This window comes from Podarcis gaigeae, assembly GCF_964106915.1.
Source record: "Podarcis gaigeae genome assembly, chromosome: 5".
Lineage (NCBI taxonomy): Eukaryota > Metazoa > Chordata > Lepidosauria > Squamata > Lacertidae > Podarcis > Podarcis gaigeae.
In genome coordinates this window covers 2,969,147-2,982,531 of record NC_139681.1, presented here as the reverse complement: position 1 = coordinate 2,982,531, position 13,385 = coordinate 2,969,147, and the positions used below count along the sequence as shown (strand labels likewise).

Here is a 13,385-nt window from a genome sequence, read left to right as displayed (position 1 = left end):
TTGTCCTTTTAATTATCTTCTGCGTCCCACTCATGATCTGATCCAGACAGTAACCACAGTCCACAATTTTTCTCCCCTTATTTCCCACTGCAGAGAAACCGCACATCCTACATCCACACAGCAGCAATCCCATTCTTTTCATACTCACAACACATCAAATCCCACAATAACTCTGCGTCTCACGGCAACTCCTCTTTTTAAAGCCATGCCACAAAAAGAACTGTTTGTGTGTGTTTTGGTAAGAGTGCACTGGGAAGGAGGAATGGGGCTGCTGTCAACTTCTGGGCGTGATCCACTATAAAGTACAGATGGACTAGTTTTCAAATACATTTTATTGTGTAGACGGTTCCCTAATGGAAGTGAAACCCTATCTCCATTGTGAAGATGTACTCTTGCATCAAGCTGGCATGTATGGGGATTAAATGCAGCAAAGTCCCATCCTGGGCCAATGTTTGATCCTTATCGGTCTTTGACAGCAACATGAGCTTTTGGTCTTGTTTACACCTTGGCAACACCTGAATGTCTTCTTGTGTTAATAAAATATGACTGAATTTAATTTTATGGAACGAGTGGGGAGGGCATTTACGATGTGGAAGGCTTTGAGGGAAAGAAGATGGAAAAAGAGCAGGGTGAGGCATGCAGATGTGAAAATCCAGTGATGAAGTCATCATGGATTCAAGTTGAAGCAGCAAAGTTATTTTCAGCTTGGGTGCGGGAGTGGCGGCAGTTGTGAAATGTGTAGAATGTGACACACTAGAGAGGTGTGGGCGGGCAGAGCTCTGCATAAGAATCGGCAGTACAACCTCATAGCTGTACATGGGGAACTGCCTTATAGTGAGCCACACCACTGCTCCCCCGGCCCAAGATGGTCCCTGACACTCACCTTTTCCAGCCCTGCTACCCGAAACCATTTTGCTTGGGATGGAACTTGTCACCTTCCTCATCACAAGTATGTTCTCTGCCATTAAGCTATGCTCCTCTAGGCTGCCCTGCAAGGTAGTGGCTACAAAACCCACAAAGCTCCACACATCTAAAAGGCCAGGGTGGGAGCACAAAGCTCCTCCTGCCATTAGCAGTCCTCAGACATCAGGATGATGTATTTTCAGTAATTAAGGTGGCTTAATAGTAAAACACTTTTGGACAAATGCCATATTGACATACTTAGCAAATTTAAGGCTACATCAGTTTTCAAACAGAAAAGAAACAAGTGGCAAACTCAAACAGCTGCCATGGGCGGCAGAATCCCATGGGGCAGCATGGGCCTGCTGGCATTGTGTGGCTGTGGTTTCATGTGAGACCCTGTGAGAGCTCTGAGAGATCTCACTGGAAGTCACCAGTGCTGCAAGACCCAGGTAGGCAAGGTTTGTCTCATGCTGCCCCTGACAAGTGGGGCCCTGCAACAAAAAGCTGTAGTGTGGAGGCTCCCAGCCACTCTTCCAATTCAGCTTCCCCCTGGATTTTTGCCCTTTCAAGCCAGTATTTCATGATGAGGATGCTCAGTCTTTAATGGACTCTTTAATGGGGTCTAAAGAAGAGGGTGGGGTAGGGTGGGCACATTTGTGCTCAAGGGTGTTTTAAGAGTGCACAATGAACAATTGTGCTTGAATTGTTTAATTTATCCATTGATGTTCATGGGCAGCCTGGCCTTCCATCCCTCAGTTTCTCAGTGTGAACCACAGTCACCTATGCAGAAGGAGATGGTTCTTTCAAGGTATAACAAAAAAAATTCCTTCCAGTAGCACCTTAAAGACCAACTAAGTCAGTTCTTGGTATGAGCTTTCGTGTGCATGCACACAAAAGCTCCTACCAAGAACTGACTTAGTTGGTCTTTAAGGTGCTACTGGAAGGAATTTTTTTTGTTTTGACTATGGCAGACCAACACAGCTACCTATCTGTAACTTTCAAGGTATGTGTGCCCTTCTCTTTGGCCTCTGCATTCAAGCCCATCCTCTACCTATTGGTAGTGTTGTCCCCCTACCTGTAGCCAATACTGTACTCCATTACCCTGAGTTGTTAGAGGGATCTTACAAGGGTTTTCAGCCCCATGGCAGCTGGCTTCAAAATATATATTTTTTGTGCACCTACAAACCTTAGATTTCAGCAAGACAGCCCATAGCCCAGAGTGGTGGTGAAGCTCCCTGAGCATAGGAAGAATCAGATCGATATTAGTATTTATGATATCTTACAGTAAATAGTTTTCATAGTTGGTGAAAATACATGTGCAAATTAAAATAAACACACCCTGTCATAGGAGAACAGCCACAGAAGGAAATCGAAACTGGTTACAAGTAAAAACACAAAATACATTTTTAAAACCTTCTTGGCGTTCAAACTCTCCAATTCCTGTTTTTCTGTACTGCTCAGGAGCAGCTACGGAAGAAGCGCTAACTTTGAAGGGAACTCGCCAGGGAAGTGGGGAGCTGGGCTCCCTCCTGCCCCTTCGGGAGAGTCTCCTGCGGAGGGTCGGGAGCAGGAGGACTGGCGCAGGAGCTGCGCCCCCTTCTCCGGGGGGGGGGGGATAAGAACATGCGCCGCTGCGAGCGAGCGAGGCCACGAGGCCCCCACCCCCGCGAGAAGCAGGCAGGAAAGGGCGGGGATTGCTGCCTGGCGAGGCCGCGGAGGGCGAGCGGCCGAGGCCCAGGCCTGCGGGGCGGAGCGAGGCCTCGAGCCGGGCGGCCATGGCGTCTTGGGAGGCGCCGCCCGGGGAAGAAGAAGAAGCAGCAGCAGCAGCAGCAGCGCCGCTGGCCGCCCTGGCCGCGCGGCTGACGGGGAGCGCCGAGCAGCAGGAGGAGCAGGAGGAGCAGGCCGCGGCGGCAGCGCCCGGTCGCCTGGCAACCCTCGGGCAGATCGCAGCCCTCTTTCGCGACCCGGCGGGCAGGTGAGGGCCGCGGGGGGCGTTGGGCCGGGCTCCGTCACGTGTGGACGCGCTGCCGCGTGTCTTCCTGCTGGGGCGGGTGTGGTTTTGCCTGCGTCTCGGAGGAGGGACGGGACGAAGCAGGCGGAGCGGGGGGGGGGGTCGCTTCCTCCTCCTCTCATTCTTCCTGACGATTTTGTAAGGAAGCCTCCAGAAATTCCTAGCCCCCCATTTCTCCCTGCATGTCTAGAAATACAAGGCGTCAAAAGTTCACGCTGCTTCTCTTCGCTTGGCTGGATGCTGTGGCTTTTTGTCGGCAGAAGTTGCTTGGTGGGGTATAAATACTACTACTACTACTGCTACTGCTACTAATAACAACAACAGTAGCACTAATATGATTAGTTATACCCCACCCATCCGGCTGCATTCAGCCACCCTGGGCCGGTTCCAACACGTATGAAAACATAATAAAACGTCAAACATTAATAATAACAATCAGATCCAATACAGAAAAGTCATAATAACTTTAAAATAAGTAACTTATATCAATAAAGCCATATTCAATAGTCGATTAGAATATAATGGCAAATATTAAAATTAAATATCAGCAAATAATAAACCGTTTCCACTTGGGAATTACAATAAACAATTACTAAACTGTAATTAATAAAAATCACAATGCATAAAATATCAGAAAACATACAAAACCATGTATTTAAAAATATATCTGAATTTCTTTCCGGTGAAAAATAATACTATAATATAGCTTTATTATTATTATTATTATTATTATTATTATTATTATTATTATGTAATAATAATAATAAAGCTACAAATCGTATGTAGAAGATGCTGCTTTTCAGCATCTTACAGTTTTCATGTACATTCCTCACCCTAGTTCAGACAGTTTAAGAAGAAGCATCCTAAGAACCAGTTCTTTGATTCCAAGAGGAGCTTTTTCTTTTTTGGTAACATAGTTTCTATTCATTCTCATATTTAAAGCGTTTAACATTAAAGTGTATGAGATGCAACATTTACGTAAAATAAAAAATAAAGCAGCAAGAAACACAGAGTTAAATGTTTCTGAGTGTATTAGCAAAATTGTGTCAAACTATCTATCAAAATTATTACAATTATTACAGATATGAAATGATGCGTAGTAACATGTAATGACCATAACTAACATGTATTTTGTATTAATAACAATTAGAATTTATAGGAAGGGGCGAGGGAGAGGAGCAAGGGAAAAAATAAAACACATGGTAATAAAACTGCTAGCCCATTTGCACATGCCTGCCCAGGTCTTTGGATCCTGGGAGCCATGGAAGTGTCCTTACACTGAGGCCGACTGGCTACACGGACCAGCAGTGGCTCTCCCAGCCCTGCCTGGAGGCCGAACCTGGGACCTTCTGCATGCAGAACAGAAGCTCTGCTCCTGGGCTATGCCATGCAAGGAAGTGTGTCTGCAGCTCCACTTTAGGAAAAAAGTCTGTGGGACATACTGAAATGCACATCAGTCCTGGCTTAATCTTTTAAAATTTCACATCTTGTCTTCATTCCGTGGCTCCACAGGAAGGAATGTAGCTCAGTGATAGAGCCAGTTCTGCATGCAAAAAATTCCTAGGTTCCATCCTGTTATCTCCAGGTAGTGCTAAGAAAAATTTCTCTCTGAAACGTTGGAGAGTATCTGTCTTCACTGTGGGTAATCCTGAGCTAGCTGGATCAATGGTCTGAAGTCAGCTCCTTATATTCCAGTTCAGGCATCCATCGTCCCCAGAGCTGCTGTGTTTCAGCAAGATGGTTTCATCATATTCTGAAGGCAAGCAATGCAGCCACCTTGGTGAAGCTAAGCAGGTCTGGGTATAGTCAAAGCCTGATGGGATACTGCCTAGAAGCTCTACTTAACTTGAAAAGTGGGTGTAATAAACAAACAGAATAATTCACCTTTTGACTTGCCCTGGGAACTTAAGTTCAGAATTTAGAAAAACTCCATTTTTTATGAATTCTCTTCACAATTTTATGAAGCTTGCAGAGGCTGGAGAAAATACCTGAGTTCATGGATACCTATAGTAAATATTTCAAAGCCAGGGCAACCCTTTATTTGCTATATTTTTTCTATCCCTATCAAGTACAAAATATGCAAAACAGCTTGGATTAGCTTTTTAAAAAAACATTGCATGGTACAAATGATATCCTTCTTTTATGTATATTTTTTAATGTACTGTTGATGCTGTCTACTTTATATTTATTTTTCTTTTCAGGGAAAAAGCAACAGAAAGCCTATTCCATGATCTCCTGCAAATTTTGAGGAAGGCATCTTATGAAATTGATGTAACCTACAAGCAAAATAATACACTGGAACACACAGATTCATTGTTCCTGTTGGTATCAGAATGTTTCAGATGCCTTCGGAATGCTTGTGTTCAGTGTACCAAGAATCAGAACGTTATGAGGTATGATTATTGCCCCCCTACTTGCATAGTTTTTAAAATGTTAAATTACAGTAACTTGTTTCACCCAACTGAGTTCATAGCTGATTTAACTTTTGAAGCAGGCTCTCTTTGAAATACATTTCACTCCTCACTAGTTCACTTCACTTTGCTGTATACTCTTGGCGTTTGAGTGGAAACCTTGTGAGTGAATTGTCCACATTTGTTAAATTGTGTGGCTCAGACTAACTGACCAGTGTGTAATCATTATATATCTACATATTCTCTGAAAGTAAATTAATCTGCAAGAGAATCAAGGGTGCATGAACACAAGATTTATTCTGACAACTTTTTTTCTTTGATTTGCTCTTTTTAAAATACTCATGAAGTGAGATTTCATAGACATCTTCACCAAGTCTTGTGATTATTTAAGATCTGATTTTTTTTGTTAGTCTTGCATCTGGATTACTTAATATTTGTTGGCTGCAAGGATGTGCATTTTATTTGCCCCTGAGGTCAGGTGAATTCTGGGGTGTTCTTCATGGGATTTAAAGTGCACTGCAGCAGGGAGCGTTGTGTATCCATGAAGGTTCCCTGCACAGTTGAAAACCCGGATTTTCTAGAATTGTCAGTTGTGCAGGGAGCATTCATGGCTGGACAAGCATCCTCAGTGCAGAAGTGCACTTTAATCATGTGAGGGGTCAGAATGAGTTGTTAGTTATTTTGAATCTTTATGTGAATCTTTATCTCCTGCCAGCTCCTCACCATGAAACCCCCCTCCTGTCTGTCTTCTCTCCTGGTGTGCCTTGCCACCTTAGGACTTTTTATTTTCATTCCTTTTCATAATTGCCCAGTATGACTTCCCTTTCCTAGACTTCTCTGGGCCTGTTGTTTTTTAAGCTACAGTCTGTTCTTTCCAAGTATTTTTAAAACCATCTTCCTCCCCTTGGCTTTTCTTCCTACTCAGTCCCTTTCTGTCACTCTTACCTTACTCAGTCAGTTACTCCTAGGGGAGTTCACCACCACAGAATTTATTTATTACATTACAATATGTATTACAAATTTAGGACTTTATATTATGATACAGCTTTGTATAAAACACTAGCTTCTCTGCTTTTTTTTTTTAATTTCAGAGAATTTTAAATTTAAAACTGTTCTTTTATAACAGAAACCTGGGGCTAATTGAGGCATCTGTACACTTGATCCAATTACTTCACAAATTAGAAACTAATCTGGAGTCATTATTGCCAGGTAAGATATTGCGGGGGCTACGTACATAAGCCCACATAGCTACTAACTTACAAACATGTTTACTTGCCTGTGTGCTCACATATACCTAAGAAAAGACAGCACTATTCCAGTTGAACAAAAAGACTTTACATGTCCAGCCTCCATCTCCATGTTGTAGAACTCTTAGAACTGTGGAACTGTCCTGATTTTCCCCCTGATGCTCTGTGGCCTTCTTGTACAGTGGTACCTCGGGTTAAGAACTTAATTCACTCTGGAGGTCCGTTCTTAACCTGAAACTGTTCTTAACCTGAAGCACCTCTTTAGCTAATGGGACCTCCCGCTGCTGCCGCACCGCCAAAGCACAATTTCTGTTCTCATCCTGAAGCAAAGTTCTTAACCCGAGGTGCTATTTCTGGGTTAGCAGAGTCTGTAACCTGAAGCGTCTGTAACCTGAAGCGTATGTAACGCGAGGTACCACTGTAACTTGAAGCCATTGGTTTGCGTCCTACCCTTTGGAGCAGGAGAAAACAAGCATGCTCCCTCTTCCATGTGAAAGCCCTTAAGATATCTGAAGATGGCTACCGTATCTCCTCTCAGTCTCCTCTTTTCCAGGCTAACCATACCAACTCCCTCAAGGCTTGGTTACCAGGCCTTTGATTATCTTGGTTGCTCTCCTCTGCACACATTCCAGCTTGCCAATGTCTTTAAATTGTGGTACCCTGAACTGGAAACATTATTGCAGGTGTAATCTGGCCAAGGCAGACTAGATGATACTCTTACTTCCTTCACTCTGGAGCAGTATGCTCTTTATGAGAGAGAGAGTTATTTCTTTATTCTGTTACAAAGCCAGAACATCTTGCTAGCTAATTGCCGCCGTGGCAGTGTAAGGCCTTGGGGTGCTGTTGCACTCCCGCCAAATGCTGTGGGACTGCTAGTTGCTGCCCTCAGCAACTCTGTACAATGAGATCATGCTCTGGGAGTGCCAGCTGACCTCCAGATTAGCATGTTGTGGCACTTATTAGTGCCAGATGTGCTGATGATGGATACTGTTACAGGTCTCTATACCAGCAGACTAAAATCAAAAGACTTTTCTTTGAGAGCAGGTGTTCTTTAATTTTGCAAGCTTGAAACTGAGCGGTATAGCTCAGTGTTAGATAATGTGTTCTGCATGCAGACAACCCCAAGTTCAATCCCAGTCAAAAGGATGGGGTTAAGGGAAGACATTAACTGTCAAGGTCCCTCAAAGTTGGAGCAGCTGATTTTGTTGTGGTTGCCATATTTATTATATTAAGTGATCATTTTACCCTATTCAAGGAGGTGCACATCAGCATTCATTAATGAAATATGAAACCTGAGTAAACAGATAAAACAGCAATGGAATTAAATGATAGGTGAAGATAGAATTATTCCAAACTATTTCTCACCAAGAGTTCATGTAATCAAAACAAGGTTTAAGTTGATGTGAAAAGACAAGATTAGGTGCCAAGCCAATTCTCTGGAGAGGACACAACCTGGATGTTGACACAGAAAAGGCTTTGTATCTTAGTAGCCACCTTCTGTTATCAGGTTCATACAGAAGAAAGCACCCTGTTTTACTTAAGTGCTTTAGGGCTTTATAGGCCATCACCAGCACTTTGAATTCTATCTGGAAATACAGCGAAGCTCTTCAAGCGCTGGAGTAATACATAACATAAGGCAAGAAAATTTATTTATTTCATAAAATTTATAACCCACTTGATTGGAAAAAACACCCTCAAAGCGGTGTACAAAAAGATAAGACAATAAAATCGAGAGAAAAATACAACCCTGCTTTTTAAAAAAATAAAATAAAAATAGATTAAAATAAATGACATGACCATCATATGTTGATCCTGTTGAGGTTTTTGAGGCTGCTTTTCAGAGGCAGTCTGACACAACATATGGAGAGGTTTCCAAGGTGTTTACGGTTATGCCAAAGTCACCACAGAAGGAAACATGGCATACTAATTGAAATGAGCAAAAAGGTGTCCTTATATTTGTACCCTCAAGCTATGAATCTTGCTTTAAGGGGAACATGATCTCGTTTGTTATGGGCCAACATCACTTCAAACTCTATTAAATCACCAACCATCAGGAGAAGACCTCCATTGGTCTGGATTGAATTTTAGTTCCCTAGAGCCTACTCTAGAGCCTGTGTTGGTGGTGATGGTGAAGAGAATGTTATTTCTGCATCTGCACAATGCAGTTTCAAGTGGTAAAGGGACTGCTTCATTCTGAGCCCCAATATAATAAATTTATAGTTCTGGAGGCACTCATCCAGCGCATTTCTGACTCAAGGAACATTCACATCACACTTGTATTAGAGAAAAAAGGAGGAAACAAAACTGGATGCCATTGGCCTCCTTATGATGCCTCACCTAAAAATTTCAAATAAGCTCAGCGAGTGGCTTCATTTCATTGTTAAATAGCATGAGAGGCAGAATAGATCCCCAAGGCACTCCATTGCAGAGTTGTTCCCTGGAAGCACTGGGATTCCTTTCCAGGGCTTTCAGTCCAGACTGATCCTGTGATGGATGCTGCTGAAAGCTGAGAGGTCCAAGACAACCTGAGGGGCCACTTTTCCTCTGCCCATTTCCTGATGTAGGTTGTTTCACAAAAGTAACAAAGGCACTTTCTGTCCCAAAACTAGTGCTTAGCTGCAAGCTCTCTCAGGAGAACTTTTTACTCAAATGTGTTTGGGGGAAAGGGGATTAACAAGTCCCAAAATGGGGGTAATTTTGGTGATGGCAGAAATCATTCAAAAAGTGTGCGTATCTTACCATTTGTGATGGCAGCGGTGTAGTGGTTCCTTTTTAAGCTTGTGAAAGCCTGTTTCAGTGCTGCAATCACACACACCCCTTTTCCCCAAAGTGCCTGGATGTAGCTTTGTTGTGGAGCATTCTGTCATAGCAATTCTGGGCCTCTTAAAGCAGAGAGATGATGTTAGGGAGAATACAGGTGAAACTCAAAACTCAATTATGGCGTACAGCTGATGAAAACCCTAAATTAACTATCTCATAAAATTAGAATATTAAATGAAATCAGCAAAACAAGGATTGCAAATAGAGCAATATTGGACCTCTGAGAAGTAGAAGCATGCCTATGTACTCAGTAAATGGTTTGGGCCCCTTTTGCATCAATTACTGCCTCAATGCAGCATGGCATGGATGCTATCAGCCTGTGGCACTGCTGAGGTGTTACGGAAGACCAGGATGCTTCAATAGCACCCTTCAGCTCTTCTGCATTGCTTGGTCTCATGTCTCTCATCTTTCTCTTGGCAATGCCCCATAGATTCTCTATGGGGTTCAGATCAGGCGAGTTTGCTGGCCAGTCAAGCACAGTAATCCCATGGGCATTGAACCAGGTTTTGGTACTTTTGGCAGTGTGGGCAGGTGTCAAGTCCTACTGGAAAATAAAGTCAGCATCCCCATAAAGCTTGTCTGCGGAAGGCAGCATGTAGTGCTCCAAAATCTCCTGGTAGACGGCTGCGTTGACCCTGGACTTCATGAAGCCCAGTGGACCAACGCCAGCTGATGACATGGCTCCCCAAATCAACACAGACTGTTTAAACTTCACACTGGACTTCAAGCATCTGGCATTGTGTGCCTCCCCATTCTTCCTCCAGACTCTGGGTCCTTGGTTTCCAAATGAGATGCAAAAGTTGCTCTCATCAGAAAAGAGGACTTTGGACCACTGAGCAACAGACCAGTTCTTTTTTTCTTTAGCCCAGGTAAGACGCTTCTGACGTTGTTTCTTGTTCAGGAGCGGCTTGACAAGAGGAATAAGACATTTGAAGCCCATCTCCAGGATGTGTGTGGTGGCTCCAGCCTCATTCCACTCCTTGTGAAAGTCCCCAGCCCGTTTGAATGGTCTTTTCCTGACAATCCTCTCTAGGCTGCGGTCATCCCTGCTGCTTGTGCACCTTTTACTTCCACACTTTCCCCTTCCGCATAACTTTCCATTAATGTGCTTCGGTACAGCACTTTGGGAACACCCAACCTCTTCTGCAATTACCTTTTGAGGCTTTCCCTTATGGAGGGTCTCAATGATGGCTTTCTGCACAATTGTCAGGTCAACAGCCTTCCCCATGATTGTGCTTCCTACTGAACCAGACTGAGAGACCATTTAAAGGCTCAGGAACCCATTGCAGGTGTTATGGATTGAATAGCTACTGCACCTTTTCACAATATTCTAATTTTCTGAGATAGTTAATTTGGGGGTTTCATCAGCTGTACACCATAATCATCACAATTAGAACAAATAAAGGCCTGACATATCTCACTTTGCATGTCATGAGTCTATCTCATATATTAGTTTCACCTTTTAAGTTGAATTACTGAAATAAATGAACTTTTCCACGATATTCTAATTTTTTGAGTTTCACCTGTAATTCAAGCATGTCTGAATGTACTCTACCTATATTTAAGTGGCATAATTTGGGAGCTGCATTTCTTCTAACCAGGAATAATAATAATACCTTTATTGTCATTGTACAACTTGTGTACAATGAAATTAAACGAGCCTCCCCCCCCCAAACACTCAAGCTCATTACACTCTCTGTGCTTATCGAACAACACACCACTTCGCAAGTCAATTGCGCTATGTTATTTTCCGTTCAACAGCCTAACAGCCCACGGATAGAAGCTATTTTTTAGCCTGTTGGTATGGTTGATTATACTTCTATATCTCCTGCCCGAGGGTAGAAGATTAAAGAGGTGCTGGCCGGGGTGTGAGTCATCCCTGAGAATTTTTCTCGCTCTCCTAAGGCAACGATTCCTAGCAATGTCACCTAGCGGACTCAAGGTACAGCCCATGATATCATGAGCTGTATCCACCACCCTCTGTATAGACTTTCTGTCCGTGTCTGTCAAGCCAGCATACCACACTGTGATACAGTATGAAAGGACACTTTCTATTGTGGACTGGTAAAAGGAGTTCATCAATTGTTGTTTAACATTATTCTTTCACAAGACCCTGGGGAAATAGAGTGTCTGTTGGGAAAGAATACAGTGAAATCTTTTAAGTTAATTATCCTGATGGCTATGTATTTTTCTCTCATCCAGTAACATCTATTTTAAGTTTTTATTGTGGTGTTCATAATGTGGGTAGGAAAGTCCAGAGTGTCCCAACAGTTTGGAATCGGTAATGCACACACTGAAGTGGTATGCTTTATGTGCCTGGCAGATGCTTTTACCACTGCGGCTGACTTGCGGGAGGAGTTTATTTTTAACGATGTATTAATGAATAAAGCAGCAGAAAAGGAAATACCGTGCAAAGCGCTGTGACTTAAATAACTGCTGTCTAATATCTGGTTAGGTCAAACTGCAATTTGCAATTTGCCATGAGAGCAAGGCATTTTTTATATAAGGGAACAGCCAAGTCACTGCTCTAAAAGTTTTAACCCATTTTGTTTACTGTTCCTGCTTTCATGTTTACTTAGATCTAGCAATCATAATTTAGAAGCTGTTCAATTAACAGCTTCTATATTATGACCAATTTGCATACGACCAATATGCAATTATATATAAAGAAGTTTAAATCACATTTTTTAATATTGTTCTAGAATATTTATTCAGTTAATGGACTGAGTTAGTATTGTTGACTTTGTGAATTGTATTATCATTCTGTACAATTTAAAACCAAACTGTATGTGATGTAAACTGTATCATTACATCCATTAGGCAGGTTATTTTAAAAAAGAAAATTGCATCAGCTGAGGAGGAAGCTGGTAATTAATCAGTTTGTAGCAAGTATGAAAGGGGAATATAATCCTTTTGTCCCCTGCTGCATTCCTGAGGAAAATCCCTTTTCTAATACAGTGGTACCTCGGGTTAAGTACTGTATTGTTTGCACCATAACACTCACTTTTTTCCTCCTAGAAAGTAAGGGGAAATGTCTGTGCGTGTTATGGAGGGAATGCCTACGGGTGGCATGCCTACAGATTTTCCTCCTCTAAAAATTACGTGCGTGTTATGGTTGGGTGCGTGTTATAGAGCGAAAAATACGGTACTTAATTCGTTCTGGAGGTCTGTTCTTAACCTGAAACTGTTCTTAACCTGAAGCACCACTTTAGCTAATGGGGCCTCCAGCTGCCAGCGCACCGCCGCTGCACGATTTCTGTTCTCACCCTGAAGCAAAGTTCTTAACCCGAGGTACTATTTCTGGGTTAGCGGCGTCTGTAACCTGAAGCGTATGTAATCTGAAGCGTATGTAACCCGAGGTACAGTACCACTGTACTAATAATTATATTGTGAGAAATTCCCCCATTTGCACCAGTTAAATACCCCAAGATAAATTTCATTTTTTTGCAATTAACGCAGGTGGCGCTGTGGGTAAAACCTCAGTGCCTAGGACTTGCTGATCATAAGGTCGGCAGTTCGAATCCCTGCGGCGGGGTGAGCTCCTGCCGTTCGGTCCCAGCTCCTGCCCACCTAGCAGTTCGAAAGCACCCCTAAGTGCAAGTAGATAAATAGGGACTGCTACCTAGTGGGAAGGTAAACAGCGTTTCCGTGTGCTGCGCTGGTGCTGGCTCGCCAGAGCAGCTTCGTCACACTGGCCACGTGACCCAGAAGTGTCTTCGGACGGCGCGGGCTCCTGGCCTCTTGAGCGAGATGAGCGCGCAACCCTAGAGTATGGGCAGGGGTACCTTTACCTTTACCTTTTTATTACTTTTTTAATTCTCTTAATTTTTATTTTGAAATTGGGATTTCCTTTTGCAAGTTTCACAATATAGTTAGACTGTAATATTCACAACAGAGTGAATATTCTATTCCACTCTCCCAGAAACCTCTGCATTTGGGATCCTAAGGTGTACTGACCACCCTCCTCGGAAGGTGGTGGACTCTCCTTCATTG

At 43.0% G+C, this 13,385-nt stretch overlaps 1 protein-coding gene across 3 annotated transcripts in view; it reads left to right on the top strand.

The window, feature by feature from the left end:
• Window positions 1–2,648: 2,648 nt before the first annotated feature.
• The window catches only part of ATXN10 (ataxin 10), a 78,034-nt gene continuing 67,297 nt past the window's right edge, over window positions 2,649–13,385 (top strand). For all 3 annotated transcript variants that reach the window (XR_014564201.1, XR_014564202.1, XM_083738822.1), the window contains exons 1-3: window positions 2,649–2,878; window positions 5,116–5,307; window positions 6,452–6,534. Coding sequence is in view for 1 of the 3 variants with exons in the window: in XM_083738822.1 (XP_083594948.1) it covers window positions 2,679–2,878; window positions 5,116–5,307; window positions 6,452–6,534 (475 nt within the window). In the remaining 2 variants the exon portion in view is untranslated. The remainder of the gene's footprint in view (window positions 2,879–5,115; window positions 5,308–6,451; window positions 6,535–13,385) is intronic.